This window comes from Neofelis nebulosa, chromosome 1, assembly GCF_028018385.1.
Source record: "Neofelis nebulosa isolate mNeoNeb1 chromosome 1, mNeoNeb1.pri, whole genome shotgun sequence".
Classification (NCBI taxonomy): Eukaryota; Metazoa; Chordata; class Mammalia; order Carnivora; family Felidae; genus Neofelis; species Neofelis nebulosa.
The window spans coordinates 236,278,631-236,297,735 of record NC_080782.1 but is presented as its reverse complement, the minus strand read 5'-3'; the positions used below and the strand labels follow the sequence as shown (position 1 = coordinate 236,297,735).

The window sequence follows — 19,105 nt, the reverse complement described above, 5'->3', positions numbered from 1 at the left end:
AATTGACCGTTTACAGGCTGCTAATTTTGTCTTTTCGATTAAAAAAACGACGCCTGGTTTTGTAAGTTAGAGGACATACAAAGTAGGAAGGTATTCGTCTCGTGAGAACTTCACCACCCGGATCAGCCTCAGGGAAGGCCACCGCGAACCGCCCGTCCTAACCGCCGGCTGGCTCGCGGATGCCCCGGGGGCCGGACGCCTGGCGGGGCTTCCCCTCGCGCTCCCGCTACCCACAAACCTTCGCGCCTCGGCGCGCATGCGCAGCGGCGACGGCCCTCTCAGGAAGAGGAAAATGGAATAAACAACCCGGAGGAACCAGAGCGCGAGAGAGCGAGTGGAGGCAGAATTTAAAAATAAACTGGCCCCTCCACCCTCCCAGCCCGTTCGCCGCCGCCGCTCCCCCTTCCCAAGCCCGCTCCCTCGAAGGCCCCGTCTGGGCCCGCGCGCCCACCCCGTCGTCCCGCGCGGCCCCTTTAAGAAAAGAGAACGAGAGAGTGAGTGAGAGAGAATCCCAACTCTCCCCCTCCCCTCCCCTCCTTCCTACCCCCTCCTCCCTCCCCTCTCCCCTCCCCCCCTCTCCCCGGGCGGCTCCGGCTCCCGCAGCGGGACAGACCCACCCGCCCAGGCTTTTATCCGGCACCGGCAGCGTCTTCCTTCCCTCCCCGGTCTATGGTGGCGGCGGCGGCGGCGGCTCCTCGGGCGGCAGCGGAAGACGAGGCTGCGGCGTTGCCATGAACAGTGGCGGCGGCCTCCCGCCCCCCTCGGCCGCCGCCTCCCCTTCCTCCTCCTCGCTGGCGGCGGCAGTGGCGGTGGTGGCCCCGCCGGGGGTCGGGGGTGTCCCCGGCGGGGCGGCGGCGGGAGTCAAGCTGAAGTACTGCCGCTACTACGCTAAGGATAAGACTTGCTTCTACGGGGAGGAGTGTCAGTTCCTACATGAGGACCCAGCCGCCGGAGCTGCCCCGGGCCTCGGCCTCCATAGCAACAGCGTCCCCCTGGCTCTGGCGGGCGCGCCGGTGGCCGCCTTTCCGCCCGGAGCAGTCCCGGGCGGGGGAGCTGGGCCGCCCCCGGGGCCCAAGAAGCCGGACCTGGGAGGCCCGGGGGCCGGAGCCGCAGCCGGCGGAGGAGGCAGCGGCGGCGGCGTCCTCGATGGACCGCGGCTGGCAAGTGAGTGTGGTCCGGGCTGGGAGGGCGGCCCGGGCCTTGGCGCGGCGGCGGAGGGAAGGCCTGGGGCCGGAGGGGGCCCGGATGAGGCCTTGCGACGAGCTTTGCCCGCGGGTCCCCCCCACCCCCCCCCCCCTTCACCTTCCCTAGTTGGTCTGAAAGGCCTAGGCCGGGCCTGAGCCCTCCTTCCTTCTTCCTGCTTCCCTTCCCCACCGCCTTCGGCGAGCTGGGGAGTGAGGGGAGGCTGGGTTCCCCGGAACGTGGGTGGGTCGACGGGGGTGCTGCGAGTGGGGGCTGGGAGGAAGGGGGATGGGCTGTGGCGTGCGGTGTGTGAGAAAGGGGGTGTCGTTTCCGGGGGGTGTGGAAAGGGGCTGGGTTTGCAGGCACATGTGTTTTGCGTGCCCGTGTGGAGCGGTGTCTGCCGAGTGTTGAGGTTCCCTAGTGGGTGTGAGTGTGGGCAGGGGGCGGGAGGTGATGGGCGGGCTTAAGGCTTCCTGGAGTAAGGCCGAAAGAACGGAAAAAGTTTGTGTAAGGCGTACGGGAGAAAGATTTTTCAAGCAGGAAATGCTTTCTAAGGATTAGGAGTGATGGGACAGCAACTTGTGTACTGTGCTTAGGTTTAGTCGAGAGCTGAGAGGAGGAATTTCCCAAGACTTGCATTTCGACATAGTTCTGCTGAAGCCAAGATAAGTTTGCCGGGTGAGAGTAGGGATCCTGTCCTCTACAACTTTGTATCAAGCGAACTCTTAGCAGGGAGCCTGGAAAGCGTGTCCGGTGCGGCGTTCACGTGCGTGCACCTGAGCACTTGGCTTCGAGTATGTTGTCAGGGCTGTCGGTATTTTTTCCTTTTTTTCACTTGTCATTATCTACTGCCTTGCAACTTTTTAGTTGTTAGTGGAGTTGGATGCGTGAATGCAATCTATTTTACAGAATGTTGCTCTTAAGCAAGTGGGGGAGAGCAGGTGTCAGATTTTTCTGTTTCTGAGTATACTATTTCTAAACCAAAGGAAGGGGGAGTCCCGTTTCTTGGGAATTCTAAACAGCTTGCAGATCTGAAGATACTTTGATAGGCATTTTAACTTGGTCATCAGTACATTTTTGTCTTTTTTTTTTTTTAACTGTAAATGAGTTTGGCTAGATGTTTCGCCAGCTGTTTGTACTGTGAGGATTATTGTTTTCCCAGAGATGAGCTTTTTTTAAAAGAAAGCTTGCTGTGATGGACTTGGCTGTAATGCAGATGTGTTTGTCCGCATTGATACGCTCAGAAGATTAATTTGTCACTTAAAAGTGTTTTGTAAAAATTGGTTACTTTACTGGTGGAAATTTATCACTTTGGAGCAGCAGCTTTGCATTTTCAAGGTGAACTTTTGCTGGTTGTGTGAGTTGTGGCTCAAAGTAATTTGATCAGTTTTTGAGTGGTAGGGGCAAACTGAATGGTACCTTTGTTACATACAGAAAGGCATTTTCAAAAAAGCTGCTATTCGATTAAATATGTTATCTTTCTAGGATTTTCTAACATGCAGAAGTAGTAGATCTGGTACATGAAAGATAGGACAGGATAGTGTAAGTAGGTGAAGATGGGAGGTGGGGGAAGATACTGACAATGGCTCGAAGGTGAGGCTCATTCCATACCTCATAAAAGGAAAGTAATTGTCTGGGATATAGGGTCTTCTTGAGAGAACAGGTAGTTATTGCTAAGAAGGCATTTGACAATTTAGTATTTAGTCCTTTAACAGTTATTTGATTAAATAGCTGAGTTATTCATTTAGGTTCTATAGGGCTTGCTTTAACTTGCCCGGTGAAGCCTGAGGCTCCTCTTTTCCGCTGTAGTCTTCTGGGTAACTGAGTCGTACTGGGTTGTGACTCCTTTTGGATGAGAGCAGATTGCTTCATACCAGTGACTGGCAAGTAAAGTTGCTCAGGAATCAGGGAAGAGGACTGTGTTGGTGGTTTAATGGCTGCTTTGAATCTTCACCCTTAAATGTTTAGTTTTTAGTCTGCTTTCTACCTTTTCCTATATTCTTTGACGTATTTTTGGAAACAGGCTTGGTTTGTTAAGTGCATGAGGCAGTTAAACTAGACAGCATATTCTAAGAGGTATTGTTATCAGAAGTTTAAATTTTCTTGCGGACTTGATCATCTAGCATCACAATTTTATTTTGTTTTCATTTTTTCCTTTTCTTTAAATGTAAGATGGCACAGCGTTTCCCTTAGCTGAAAGGTCATACACTCCTCTGCTCTGATAGGGTAGATCTGCCTGCAGAAATACTTTGGGCTTTATGGAATCGTGTGTCTGTGTCAAAAAAGTTTTTATTGAGGTATACATACCCAGGGAAAAATGTACAAATCACAAGTTTTTGGAATTTTTATAAGTTGAAAACAATGGCTTATAATCAGAACTCAGATCAAGAAATAGTACATAATGAGTACCCCCAGAAGTCCTGCTTTTGTCCCATCCCAGATGGTTTGCCCCAGTTCCCAAATATAACTTATGGTTTCTAACACTACATTCTGACACTGTAGATTCATTTTTCACTTTTTTTGGACTTTTTTGAACTTTATAGGAATGGACTCTCATATAGCATGCACTCTTTTTTGTGGGCTTGTGAGATGTTATAAGATAATATTAAGCCTTGATAAATTTTATGAGGAATATTCAAAGAGGACTGAGTTAACACAAGTTGAGGTAAGATTCAATGAATGAGTAAACCTCTTCTTTCCATAAAAGTGCATTGCCACAATAAAGCAAAATGTCTTCATATTTTTGCCCTTTTATAGGATTTTTCAGTTTTTAAATTAGCGTTCTATTTAGAGATAATGTAGAGTCAAATGCAGTTGTAAAAAACAATACACAGAGAGCTCATTTCATCGCTCATTTTCCTCCAGTGGTAACATGTTTCATACCTGGAGTATAGTATCACAGCCGGCATTGATTGCTACATTCCACTTATCATTCCTGTTTCTCTAATCTTATTTGCACTTGTGTGTGTGCATGCACGTGTATTTCTGTGGGAATTGATCACATGTGTGTTGGTGTGCCTGCCAACACAGTCAAGACACAGAATGGTTTTGTCACCCTTAAGTTGCCCTTTTGTAAGCCTCCCTCCCTCCCCAAACCTGGCAACTACCAATTTGCTCTCATTTCTGTAATTTTGTCATTTCAGGAATGGTTTTAAATGGAATTATATAGCATGAAATCTTTTGGGATTCGTTTCCTCCCCCCCCCCCCCCCCCCCGCACAGTTCCCTCAAGGTTCAGCCAAGTTGTGTGCATTCTTTTTTTTTTTTTTAACTTTGAAAATTTATATTTATCGTTATTATGAAGCAGCATTTTTTTTTTTTTTGGTTTGGTTTTTTATAGGCATATCTGCTTCGCGTACCAAAGCTGTGAGCATTTACAGTAACCCAGAAGTGATATTAAAGATTTGTGCTAGGATTCTGAGGCATTTATTGACGGACTTGAATATTTATTTTTTATGTATGTATTTTAGGGTTGATTTTCACTTATTTTTAAGTTATGAAAAATTTCCATTGGAACAGCAGTGTATAAAGTCAGAGTAGACCAGTCTTTTCATCTTATTGCCTGGGATTAATTGTTATTAATAACTTTTGTGCTCCTAAAGGCCCTGTCTCCAAGTGCATTCACATTGAGAGTTAGGGCTTCAGTATATGGATTTTGAGAAAAAACAATTCTCTCTCTGACACACACACACACACACACACACACTTAAGTTTGTAGTAGTATTTCTCACCTTTTTTTCTCATATTAATTTATATCCTGTTTATAAAGTAGTTTAGTCTGAGACTATATAAATGGAATATGGTAAGATGTTTGTTTTAGGGGCGCCTGGGTGGCTCAGTCGGTTGAGTGGCCGACTTCAGCTCAGGCCACGATCTTGCGGTCCGTGAGTTCGAGCCCCGCGTCGGGCTCTGGGCCGATGGCTCAGAGCCTGGAGCCTGCTTCCGATTCTGTGTCTCCCTCTCTCTCTGCCCCTCACCCGTTCATGCTCTGTCTCTCTCTGTCTCAAAAATAAAAATAAAACGTTAAAAAAAATTGTTTAAAAAAAAAAAAGATGTTTGTTTTATATACTGTTATCATATAGTTGTTAGCAAGCCAATACATGCAAGTATTTGTGTCTCTTATCAGTATATGGAAATTACGACAGGCTTGGGGCTCAGAGATTTTGATTTTAGTGCTGTCTTCCAAAATCACTTCGTGATCTTAAGGTAGTCATTTAGTCCATGTGGAAATATATTTCTTTATCTGTAAAATGGGAGAATGGCGGATGGGGTTTGTGATGTTCAGAATCCTTTCAGCTCTAAAATGCTCCTGTGTTTTCTAAATGTTCATGATCTAGAAAACAAATTACTTCATGTTTGATCTTTAGATCCTCCTCCCCTCCCAACAAGTCTTAGAAACACTGACTGCTCAGCAGTCTAACCTCCAGTACAGGGAGGGGCATGTCGGTCTCACCTATCTTGGCTGAGTTAATTGGCATGTAGATAACAATCCTCTTCATAAAAAAGCCCTCCCCTGTTTTGTTTTGTGTGTTTTTTTTTTTTTTTTTTACATTTATTTATTTTTGAGAGACCGAGTGAGACGGTGCACGAGTGGAGGAGGGGCAGAGAGAGGAGACACAGAATCGGAAGTAGGCTCCAGGCTCTGAACAAGCGTTCAGCATAGAGCCCGTTGTGGGCCTGAATCCACGAACCGTGAGATCATGACCTAAGTTGGATGCCTAGCCTAGCCTGAGCCACCCAGGTGCCCCTCCCCTGTTTTGATGTCTGTTTTTTCTTTAAAAATAAAGATATTTTTCCTATTTTTTTCCTTCTTTTCTTTCTTTTCTTTTTTTTTAAGTACACCCTATGCTGAACATGAGGCTTGAACTCAATGACCTTGAGGTCAAGAGTCACATGCACCACTGGCTGAGCCAGCCGGGCACCTGTATTCCTATTTTTCTAAAGCTAGTTTTTAATTACATTTTTATTATAAAAATTACAGCTTAAAAAATGGGAAACAGTATCTTGTTTTTGGAACTAAAAATTAGTACATGCACAGGTTAAAAATGTAAATAGCATAAAATGGTACACAGTGAAAAAAGTTTCCCTACTTAGCTCCCTGATCCCTCTCCAAAAGATAGTCACTCTTTCCAATTTATCATGTATCTATTCAGAAATATTCTTTGCCTCTACAATCATCCACATGCTTACAGTTCCCTGTCTGTAGTACATACTGACACACATACTGGTAGAGACACACGGAAGCCCAATGCACTTTGAATTTTCTCACTGAACTGCATGTCTTGGGATTTGTTCCACATCCACGCATAGAAATCTACCTTGTTCTTTTTAAAGGCTGCATGATATTCCGCTGTATACTGTATTCTTTTTAATGGATATTTAGATTGTTTGTAGTCTATTATTGCAAACGATGCCACTAAGCTGTTACATCTTAATTTATTATGTGCATTTACAGATAGATTTATGTAAAATATGATATGTACATATGTTAAGCGTACAGAATCTTCAGTAATCTGGTTCAAACTTGTTACATTAAGAAAAACTGTGTAGATAACTACCATATGATCTCACATGTGAGACCAAAAAACAAACAAACAAACAAACAAAGAAAAAAACAAACCCTGAACTCCTAGGTACAGAGAACTGATTAGTAGTTGCCAGAGGTAGTGGGGGGTGAGTGAAATGGTTGAAGGTGGTCAAAAGGTACAAACTTAACGGTTAAAAGATCAATAAATCTTGAGAGTATGTAATGTATAGCAAGGTGGCTATAGTTAACAATACTGTAGTGTATATTTGGAAGTTGCTAAGAGAGTAGTTCTTGAGTTTTCAGCATTAAAAGAATGGTGACTGTGTAGTGATTAATGTTAAATAAACTTAATGTGGTAAATCATTTTGCAGTAAATCATTATGTTGTACACCTAAAAGTAATATTTCATGTCACTTACAGGTCAATAAAAAATCTGTATTTTACACATCATTAGCCGAAATAAGATATTTGAAATAGCCATCCATATTAAATCTGTCCCAGCAAGATTTTTCTCCCAGTGGCTCACTTATCTAGAGATGGTTTTGTAAATCACATCTTTTGCAACTTAATGAGGTAGTATTAATAGTCGCTGGGAATGGGGCGCCTGGGTGGCGCAGTCGGTTAAGCGTCCGACTTCAACCAGGTCACGATCTCGCGGTCCATGAGTTCGAGCCCCGCGTCAGGCTCTGGGCTGATGGCTCAGAGCCTGGAGCCTGTTTCTGATTCTGTGTCTCCCTCTCTCTCTGCCCCTCCCCCGTTCATGCTCTGTCTCTCTCTGTCCCAAAAATAAATAAAAAAACGTTGAAAAAAAAAATAGTCGCTGGGAAATCTCATTTGTATATTTAATAAAAGACTAGTGTTATCGTTTAATAGTCTTTCACTGTTTATCTGCATTTTTGATACAGTTACCTTAGGCTGCTGTCATATTTATAATTAGGTAGAACATGACAGGGTTGGAAAAACTGGAAAGGACATGACATACCGTCAGATGTAACTTTGTGATTTTGTTCATCTGTTCCTAAACTTACTCTGTCTTTTAACAAAATTGCTATTCCTGAATCTCACTGTGTACTTGATTGAAAGATGAGATTGGAGGTGAACAAAACCAAAATGGGATGGGGCCTTTTCAATTCCTTTAAAATAGTGACCTTTTATGGTTCATAGACTTTACAGCAATGTCAGCTGTCTCGGAGGAGGAGTCTTGGCAAAGATGGGACTGGGAATTTTCTCCCTGCTCCCAGGGCTTGGAAAAATGATCCAGGCAGTGTTTAAAGTAAAAATTTTAGCAACGTCCTCTGATATATATTGTAAAAAGATTTAATGTAAACAGATAATAGTTTTGAAAAACTTAGATTTTGGCAGACTTTCCACTTAGTATGATTAGCTCTAAAAGCGGAGATTCATTCATTTTATTTAATTATTTGATTAATAAACATTTACTGAGCACCAATTGTGTCAGCTGCTGTTTTAGATTTTTGAGGTACATCAGTAATCAAATAAAAAGATTCTTTCCTTTGTGGAGCTTACATTTTAATGGTAGAGTGGGCAGTGTTAGTAAATCTAATGCCCCACATTTTATAGTATGTTAAAAGAGGACAGTTGCTATTAAGAAAAAAAAAAAGAAGGAACAGATCTACTCCTCAGTTCTCAATAAACCATGAGTTTGAATGATATTACGCTGATACTTTGCACAAGGAGTAAGCTGGCTTTAGAAACACATTTCTGGTTCATTCTACTGAGAAAACAACATCAGTGGAAGACTTCTGAAAACATTTATTTATTGGCAGATTTTGATTGTGTGAAGAAAGCAGTGATCTTGGCACAGATCCTAAACTAGAACTGTTTCGGAAGGCATTTTCCAGTAAGTAATCAAAGGGACAGTGCTAAACATTAAGTGGCTTCACCTGAGAGCCCAGTTTAATTAGTTGTTCATTATCAGTTTTGTAGCCAGTGTATCTCGGAAGGCCTTTAGTATTGTAGTGCTCTTCACAGTCGGGTATTTTCCAGTCGTGCTGCACTGCAGTGTTCCTCTCTGATTCAGGAAACTAGGTAATAATGTTGATCTTTAATTTTCAGTTCAAAACACTGTACCGTACATATTCCAGTGTGGAGCACGAGGCACGAGGATCTCAGCTGAGTACTTGTTAAGCCACTTGATCTATCTAAAATTGCTCTTTTAGGAATTTTTTTTTTTTTTTTGGTCTTGCCATAGGCTTTACTGTGGCTCTCTTGGTGCACAGGTATGCCAATTTCCTTAAGGGCCAGTTTGCCAGATAGATCTTGCAGTTTTTAAAACAATGTGAACTTGTCTCTGGAGGTCGACTTTATGCAGCTGACTGAGGGTATATGTATACTCTGGGCCCTGACTAGAGAGTCTCATTGTCAAACATTTATGGAACACTTCTGTGCCAGGTACTATACCAGTTTTGGGAAGACAAAGATGCGTGGTACTGGCCGTTTGTGAATGCATAGGCCAGTAAGGGATTTTGAGATGTATAAATGTTGGCATAGTATGATACGCTCTAGGTATAAAACATATAATAAACTCTGTTCAGGGATATTGTGGAGGGTCTCATCAAGAGGTAATATTTGAACTTTTTTGAAATGTGTGACGCATATCTGGTAGAAAAGAAAGGCATCCCAGGAGGATACGGACACAGATTTTTTTTTTTTTTAAACATTTATTTATTTTTGAGACAGAGACAGAGCATGAACGGGGGAGGGTCAGAGAGAGAGGGAGACACAGAATCTGAAACAGGCTCCAGGCTCTGAGCCATCAGCCCGGAGCCCGACGCAGGGCTTGAACTCACGGACCGCGAGATCGTGACCTGAGCTGAAGTCGGACCCTTAACCGACTGAGCCACCCAGGCGCCCCTGGACACAGATTTTGAGAGAGAGCGTTGTGCATGCTTTTGGTCTGCAGTCAGCTGATGTGGAGAATAGGCTATATTATGGAGAGTGGTACCAGATGATAGATTGTGTGGCCACCCTTGTAAGCTGTGCCAAGGGAAAGGATAAGATCTGTTGAAGGGAGAGATGCCAAGGACCCATTTTGGGAAAGTGGCAATGAAATACAGGGGGCGCATTTGAGAGATTTGGTACAGCAGCCACTTGAAGGGATGGATGAGAGAGAGAAAGGAATTAAGGATAAATGAGTTTGTAGCTTAAAAGTACTTGTCACACACGTATTCGGAGACATTTAATACTAGGTAGTTGTGAATGGGAGTCTGAGTTTGTAGGAATGACTGAGAGGAAGGTAGTATAGTAATTTTCGGAACCTTTGAAGCAAGATTGTTCTCGTTTCAAATTTCATCTCTGGCACTGACACCGAAATAGGTGGTGATGATACATATCCTGAAGGACTGTCGAGATTGTACGTGGAAAACTGTGCATGGCAACGGTATTATTTCCTGTCTGTCGGTACCTGTCTGTCTAATCTGTCAGAACCAGAAGTGAATGGGTTCTGCTTTTTCAAAGCAAAAGGGTAACAGTTCAAGGGGGAAAGATTGGTCTAGGTAGAAGGCTGAAAAAGGAATTATTTAAATAGCATCCTTAGCTCTTTATGGAATTACTTCAGATAGATTGTGGTTTAATACTGTTCTCTACTTCCATTGAGAACAAATATAAAAAATGTTTCTAGACGTTTTTTTTCACCTGAATTGAAGATGCATGATGAGCAGTGCTCCATATGTGAAAATCTTTATAAACATTTCTCTGAAGAGCTTAGAAGAGCTTAGCACTAGAAATGGTTTGCTCTAAAAAATTGGTATTTGTTATTTTATGAGGTATTTTTTAACTTACTTTTTTTTTTTTTTTGATCTTGACTACTTAGAAACTTCTGAACTTAGAGATACTTTTCCTTAGCTTATGTTTATTGGGTTAATAATCGCCCATCTAATCTTTTATTTTTATTAAATGGCTTTATTGGTGGCGGGTGGTTAAATAACAGATTTATTGTTCTGGAGCTTAGAAGTCTGAGATCAAGGTGTTGGCTGGGTTGCTTTCTTCTAAAGATTGTGAGAAGTAATCTGTTCCATGCCTCTCACCGAGCTTCTGGTGGTTTGCCTGTAGTCTTTAGCATCCCTTGGCTCTCGGAAGCATCACCTTGATCTCTGCTTTCACTTTCACAAGACATTCTTCCTGCGTGTGTCTATGTCCAGGTTTCCCCTTTTATAAAGTCTAAAGTCATATTGGATTAGGACTCACCTGAACAGTGACCTCTTCTTTTGTTTTTTTTAAAGCCATATTAAGAAATATTTATTATTATTTTTTTAAGTTTATTTATTTTGAGAGACAGGGAGAAAGAGAGAGAGAGAACCAGCAGGAGAGGGGCAAAGAGAGGGGGAGACAGGATCAGAAGCGCGATCTGTGCTGACAGCAGCGAGCCCAATGGAGATCTAGAACTCACGAACCGTGAGATCACGTACCTGAGCTGGAGTCAGATGCTCAACCGGCTGGACCACCCAGGTGCCCCAAACAGTGACTTCATCTCAACTGATTACATCTTTAGTGATTCTGTACAGAGATTAAGATCACATTCTGAGATACTGAGGTTAGAATGTCAACATTTCTTTTGAGAGGACACAGTTCAGCTTGTTGAGTGGGTAAAAAAATGGGATAATGCATGTAAAATTACATTTGACTTATGATTGATGCTGTGTGCTAAGGTCTTGCTTCCCTAGTTATCACCGATGTTGGTTAGTGATACTTCAGAGTTAGGAGGAGGATCAGAAACGCGGAATTGGTCTCTTATGGCTCTGCACAGAAACTTTACCATGAGGACTGGAAATACAGCGTTTATAGCTATTAACTACTATTTTTCTCAGATTTCCCTTGGACTTTTTCTGTTTGTGAGCTTCTGAGGGAAGTCCAGCCCTTCAAATAGACCAATACGTCTTGCTCAGTCACCTGCTTTGGATTTGAGTCTTTTTTTTTTTTTTTTTTTTTTTTTTTTAACTTTTTAAATGTTTGTTTATTTTTGAGAGAGAGAGAGAGTGAGAACACAAGTTGGGGAGGGGCAGAGAGAAGGAGACACAGAATCTGAAGCAGGCTCTAGGCTCCAAGATGTCAGCACTGAACCTGATGTGGGGCTTGAACCCACGAACTGTGAGATCATGACCTGAGCCAAAGTCAGGTGCTTAACCGACTGAGCCACCCAGGCGCCCCAAGGATTCGAGTCTTATCTTTTAGACAATTCCTATGGGTTTTGTAACATGTCTAAAATATTCCAAGCTACCTTTTTGTCATTTATATTAAAATTTTAAAAAACTACATGAAATGTTTCCCCTAATGTATTCTGTACAAAGAACATGTTAGTTTTTCATCAGAAAAGGCAAGATAACTTTTACAAATAGGTTTATATATGGATACAAATGATAACCACAAAACCACAAGAAGTAACCATTAGGCACATAATATCACCCAAGCATGCCAGTGCGCTGAATTATTCTCACAGCAGACCTGTAAAGTAGATGTTATTGTTCTGTTTTAGGGGAGGAAACTGAGACTTGGATTAAATACACTGTGAAGCAGGGGACGGGGGTGGGGGTGGGGTGCCTGGCTGGCTCATTTGGTAGAGCATGTAACTTTTTTTTTTGAGTTTTTTATTAAATTTTTTTTTAATGTTTATTTTTGAGAGAGAGAAAGAGACAGAGCCCAAGCTGGGAGGGGCAGAGAGAGAGACAGACAGACAGACAGGCAGAATCTGAAGCAAGCTCTAGGCTCTGCACTGTCAGCACAGAGCCTGACGTGGGGCTTGAACCCATGAAGTAGGATAGGAGATCACGACCGAGCTGAACTTGGAACCCGGACGCTTAACCCACTGAGCCACCCAGGCGCCCTGGTAGAGCATGTAACTCTTGATCTCAGGGTCTTGAGTTCAAGCCCCACGTGGGCATGGAACCTACTTAAAAACAGTCAAAGGGCAATAGTTGGCAACTGGCTGAGAAGATCTCACGGGCAGTTGTGTTTGCTCAGGAGGTTGGTGCGAGTGTCTGCTGAGTAGGTGAAAGAGCCCCTTTTTCTTGGGCCTGCATCCCCTGGTGGCTGTGAGTTTTAATTTCCTTATCAGGAAAATTGGAGGCTCTAATACCATTTGTATGGGGTGTTTTCTGAAGGTTGGATGTGAAACTCACACTATAGTGCATCTTTTATCAACTTCTAAAAATACCAATTTTCAAAAAGGATTTAATTGTAAATGTTCATAAAAATGTGCTAGTAGATTAGGGAATACCAAAAAAATATAAGTAGTCCCAACTCTCAAGTTAACAGGTAGTTTAGATGGGTAGATAATACAGAAACATATAAGGATTTAAATGTTTAAATAGTTGAAGATAGCAATAAAAGGTCAAAGTTTATATTTTATATATGTAAAAAAATATATTCTGTATACAGATATGTGTGTGTGTGTGTGTGTGTGTATACACATAATCAAATAGTATAAATGGTATCTGAAGAGGTAGAGGTTTTAACAGCTTAGAATAATTGGGCAATGCATCCTAGAGACAGAAGAGGAAAAAACATTTATGATTATCCCTCGAGACAGGACATGAGGCACTTTGCTTTTAGGTTGTTTCCTCTGAGTCCCTACCACAGGCCTGTGAGTGAGCTGGTATTGCCTTCTTTTCCAGATGAAGAAATGACACTTAGAGGATGTTTGCTCCAGGTCATAGAGCTAGTTAGTGAGTAGTAAAAGTAGGATTGGAACTCTGTGGCTCTAATTCCAAGGATTGTTTTCCTTTTCATCATATATCTGGGTCTTGAAGAACATAGAGTTAGGGGTGTGTGTGTGTGTGTGTGTGTGTGTAGGAATTGATGGTACTTCATAATGTAAAGTGTAGGCTTTCAAAATACAGTTGAGTATATACCATTTTGACTGGAGGAGAGAGTTCAATAAAGTTATGATTATTGTAAAGACCTTTTTATAGATTGTGTGTGTGTGTGTGTATATTTACTTTTATTACACTATAATCTTTGGTCTTTTGGAAATATCTGTATTCGTTTTTTTTCCCCTGATGGATACCCAGTTTTTAATTTTTTACTTTTAAAAAATTTTTTTTTTTAATGTTTTTTATTTATTTTTGGGACAGACAGAGACAGAGCATGAACGGGGGAGGGGCAGAGAGAGAGGGAGACACAGAATCGGAAACAGGCTCCAGGCTCCGAGCCATCAGCCCAGAGCCTGACGCGGGGCTCGAACTCACGGACCGCGAGATCGTGACCTGGCTGAAGTCGGACGCTTAACCAACTGCGCCACCCAGGCGCCCCAATTTTTTACTTTTTTTTAAAGTTTTTAGAGAGACAGAGCATGAGTGGGGAAGGGGCAGAGGGAGAGGGAGAGAGAGTCCCAAGCAGGCTCCTCCACACTCAGTGTGGAGTCCAACCCAGGGCTTGTTCCCACAACCCTGGGATCATGACCTGAGCCAAAATCAAGAGTTGGTTGCTCAACTGATTGAGCCATCCAGGGGCCCCTGGACACCCAGTTGTTTTAAGTTTATTTATTGGATAATTCCTCTTTTTCTCCACTGATTTATGAAAAAATAGCTTTATTGAAATATAATTTATGTGCTTTATTCAGTCACTGTAAGTTGTACAGTCAGTTTTTAGTAGGTTATATTATAGAGTTATACAAACCGTCAGGATTCTTACCAGATACTGTTTCATTGTTTTTCATAATTTTTCATTGACGTTTGCAGGGTAGATGGTATGATTTTCACTTTACAAATAATGGCATAATCTACATTTTTTAAGTATTTTGCCTGAGACTTTGTGGCTAGTAAGTGGCAAAACTGAGACTCAAACCTGGCACCTTTTGGAAATGATGGGTTGAGAACAGATTGTTGAGTGCTTTTTAATGTTGGACTAAGAAATTTGGATTTCGTCACCTAGTGTAAGAATTGCCCGCATCTTGTCTGTGATGTCTTCTTTGGCGCAGGAAAACCGCTCAGTATTGTCAGGGGATCACGTTTTGTAGAGTCTGTTCTATGGAACTCTAGGCTCTCAAGCTGCTCCATGGAGAAAGGGTCTCTAGGCAAGTACATTTGGGAAGTATATCTCCATTTTGAATTGTCAGAGTTCACATTGTGGACACGATGCTATGAGAAGTTTTGCAGTGAAGAATGGGTTTACTTTTGTTTTTTTCAGCATTTTCCAAATTTACTGACTTTAGAATTCCCTTTGGGTAGCATTGATTTATTGTGATCTTTTTGGAAAGTTAAACCCATTTCACCAAGAAGGGACAAGACTGAAGATGAAGGAGAACATTTATTTAGTTAAGCCGTGAGGATGGTTTTTTGTTTTTTTTAAGTGGCTTATTATCATACACATTTATATGTTAATCATGGCAGGGTTACTGCTGACAGTTGTAGAAGTTCTGATTCTTTAGGTACTGTAAGATCCTTTGGTTCAAAGTTTGAATGTCTTAACATCAAGACTTTGCAGTTTTAAAACTGCTTGAGGGGCACCTGGGTGGCTCAGTGGGTTAAGCTACCCTCTCTTGATTTCGGCTCAGGTCATGAATCTCGCTTGCTGTGTGGAAGCTGCTTCGGATCTTCTGTCTCCCCCTTTCTGGCCATCTCCCGCTCGTGCACTCTCTCGCTCTGTCTCAAAAATTAATAAACGTTAAAAAAAATAAAACTGCAGGCTTGAAATTTTGTTTTTTTGATTTATAATTCCCTTTCTTAAAAACTGGAAGGCAGTTTCATGCAATCAAGAGGTTGTCATTGCATCCCCGTTGTGTCACTTACTAGCTTTGTGACTGCACAAGCTTTCTCATCTCCCTGAATCAGTTTGCTTAGCTGCAAAATAAAATATCAGCCCTGCTGCAGTTGTCATTCAGACGGCGGTTCATATGTACACAGTGATTGTTGAATTGATTATTATTCTGTACAGATATGTTGTAATAATAGAGATAATAATAGAGCTTTCACAGAAACAGTAAGCCTTACTTCCATTGGGTTGCAAGTTATTATCCTGTAGAGGTGGTATTGGTGGACTGCAAAAATAAGGGATTGAAGGCGTGAAAAGTACTTAATTATCTAGTCTTGGTAATAAAAGTCTCTAACGTGTCTTACGCTTGTGTAATTTAAACTTAAAAAGTACTCCACATGCCTTTTCTCCTTGTGCATCCCATGAGGTATGTAGCATATGTGTTCTTAGTAACTTTAAAAAGTTAGTACCTTCAAAAAGCTTCTGCACAGCGAAGGAAACAGTCAGCAAAACTGAAAGGCAACCGACGGAATGGGAGAAGATATTTGCAAACGACATATCAGATAAAGGGTTAGTGTCCAAGATCTATAAAGAACTTATCAAACTCAACACCCAAAAAACAAATAATCCAGTGAAGAAATGGGCAAAAGACAGGAATAGGCACTTTTCCAAAGAAGACATCCAGATGGCTAACAGACACATGAAAAAATGCTCCACATCACTCATCATCAGGGAAGTACAAATCAAAACCACACCTGTCAGAATGGCTAACATTAACAACTCAGGCAACAACAGATGTTGGTGAGGATGCGGGGAAAGAGGATCTCTTTTGCATTGTTGGTGGGAATACAAGCTGGTACAGCCACTCTGGAAAACAGTGTGGAGGTTCCTCAAAAAACTAAAAATAGAACTACCCTACGACCCAGCAATTGCACTACTAGGCATTTAGGCATTTATCCAAGGGATACAGGTATTCTTTTTCGAAGGGGCACATGCACCCCCATGTTTATAGCAGCACTATTGACAATAGCCAAAGTATGGTAAGAGCCCAAATGTCCATCAATGGATGAATGGGTAAAGAAGATGTGGTGTGTGTGTGTGTGTGTGTGTGTGTGTGTGTGTAAATGGAGTATTACTCACCAATCAAAAAGAATGAAAGCTTGCCATTTGCAACTACATAGATGGAACTGGAGGGTATTATGCTAAGTGAAGTTAGTCAGAGAACGACAAAAATCATGTGACTTCACTCATATGAGGACTTTAAGAGACAAAACAGATGAACATAGGGAAGGGAAACAAAAATAATATAAAAACAGGGAGGGGGCAAAACAGAAGAGACTCATAAATATGGAGAATAAACTGAGGGTTACGGGAGGGGTTGTGGGAGGGGGGATGAGCTAAATGGATAAGGGGCATTAAGGAATCTACTCCTGAAATCATTGTTGCACTATATGGTAACTAATTTGGATGTAAATTAAAAAAAATTAAAAATAAATTCTTCAGATGCCTGTAAAAAAAAAAATAAATAGAAAGTTAGGACCTTCATGATCTATATAGAATAATGTATCATAGGTTAGTGATTTCCTTAACTATTCTTGAAGTATGAAATCCCATTCTCTTCCTTCCAAAACAGGAAAAGTGAAGTATATGTATGGATTTTTTTTCTCTCAGCTTTATTGAGATATTGACTTGTAACATCTGTTAAGTTTAAAGTGTACAACTTGATGTGATATAAATATATATTGCAAAATGATTACCATATAAGGTTAATCAACACCTTCATCTCTTCGCATAATTAACTTCTTTTTGTGTGGTAATAGCTTTTAAAATCTACTCTTTTAACAACTTTTGATTATATAATACAGTTTTGTTAATTATAGTCACCATGGTGTACATTAGATCCCCAGAACTTACTCATAGTCATGTCATAGCTGGAAATTCGACCAACATCGCCCCATTTCTCCTACTCCCCAGTCTCTGGCAGCCACTGTACTACTCTGTTTCTTTGAGTTTGGCCCTTTTATTTAAAATTTCTCTATTTAGAGAGAGCAGAGAGAGCATGCACAGGGAAGGGGCAGAGAGAGAGAGAGGGAGGGAGGGAGGGAGGGAGGGAGGGAGAGACAGAATCCCAAGCAGACTCTTGGGACTCTGCAGGGCTTGATTTTACGAACCATGAGATCATGACCTGAGCCGAAATCAAAAGTTGGACGCTTGACTGAGCCATGCAGGTGCCTCAAGTTTGGCCCTTTTAGATTCCACATATAAGGGAGAACATACTATGTTTGTCTTTCTCTGACTGATTTCACTTAGCATAATGCCCTCAGTGTTCACCTGTGGTGTCACAAATGGCAGGGTTTCCCTTTTTATGGCCGAGTGATATTCCATTGTGTTGTACGTGTGTATGTATGTATATATCACATTTTATGCATATGTATATATGTATCACATTTTTGTTAGCCATTCATCTGTCGGCAGATACCTAGGTTGTTTCCATGCCTTGGCTATTAGGAATAATGCTGCAGTGAACATGGGGGTGCAGACATTTCTTCAAGATAGCGATTCCGTTTCCTTTGGGTGTATACAGTAGTTCTGCTGTACCTGCAGGCGATACAGTTCGAGACCCCCCCACCCCCAAGCCCGGTGGATGTTTGAAATTGCAGATGGCTAGAACCTTATATATACTATGTTTTTTTCTAGGAATACGTTTTTCATTTTAATAGTGGGCATTTTGAGAAATAAGTCTTAAAAATAGACCAGAAAAATTATCTCAGTTTGCTTTCCAAGGAATCCCTATGTGTTAGTCTGTCTGAAGTATAATAAAATACTTCAGATTGGATATCTTAACAAACAACAGAAATTTATTTCTCACAGTTCTGGGGGCTGGAAAGTCCCAGATCATAGCACTGGCACATTTTATGTGGTGGTTGGCTAGGACCCACTTCCTGCTTCATAAATGGGTGCCTTCTTGTATCCTAACATGGTGGAAGGGACTAGGGGTCTTTAGGGATTTCTTGTGAAAAAGAAGATTAATCTCATTCCTGAGACCTCCACTCCCATGACCTACGCACCTCCCAAAGGCCCTGCCTCCTAATACCATTATCTTTGGGGGTTAGGATTTCAGCATGTGAATTTTGCAGGTTACAGACATTCAGATCATAGCACCCTATATCCAACTATCAGCATTCTCTTAGTTTTCTTAGTTGGGGGTGGGAGTGGTTTCACTGGTTCTCAGAGGCTGTGCCCAGAAGAGGACAATCCTACTTGGAGCTTAGCTGATTTGTAAAGCATATGGTTTTGTACTTAACTGTCAGCTTAGAAAATAGCAACACTCCAAGTAATTACCGAGAGGTAGCATCTAAACCATATTGTCCATTACTTTGTTGATATATGATGGATTGTCATACTACTTAACAATCGTTTTGTATTAACCTATCCTAAAATCAACAGCTTGTCTGTATTTCTGAACTCTATCCTATTGCTACACTGCAGAATTGTTTTTACTGAATTATGCGTTAATGTGAGACTGCTGGTCTGTTTCATAAGATGTATTAAGAGAACAGTCCTGAGAAACTTACATCTGTTTCTCCTCTGAAGATTCAGTTGCAGTGTTTGTATTCTGTCTTCTTGCAAAGTTAAAGAAAGAAAACTTGAGAAAATGAAGTGCAAGTGTGGTTTGTTTCTTCATGTTATG

At 41.8% G+C, this 19,105-nt stretch overlaps 1 protein-coding gene across 6 annotated transcripts in view; it reads left to right on the top strand.

The window, feature by feature from the left end:
- Positions 1-56: 56 nt before the first annotated feature.
- Positions 57-19,105, top strand: part of PAN3 (poly(A) specific ribonuclease subunit PAN3) — a 134,440-nt gene continuing 115,391 nt past the window's right edge. For all 6 annotated transcript variants that reach the window (XM_058688891.1, XM_058688880.1, XM_058688869.1 and 3 more), the window contains exon 1: positions 57-1,164. In XM_058688891.1, the coding sequence (XP_058544874.1) occupies positions 180-1,164 (985 nt within the window). In that variant the 5' untranslated portion in view covers positions 57-179. The remainder of the gene's footprint in view (positions 1,165-19,105) is intronic.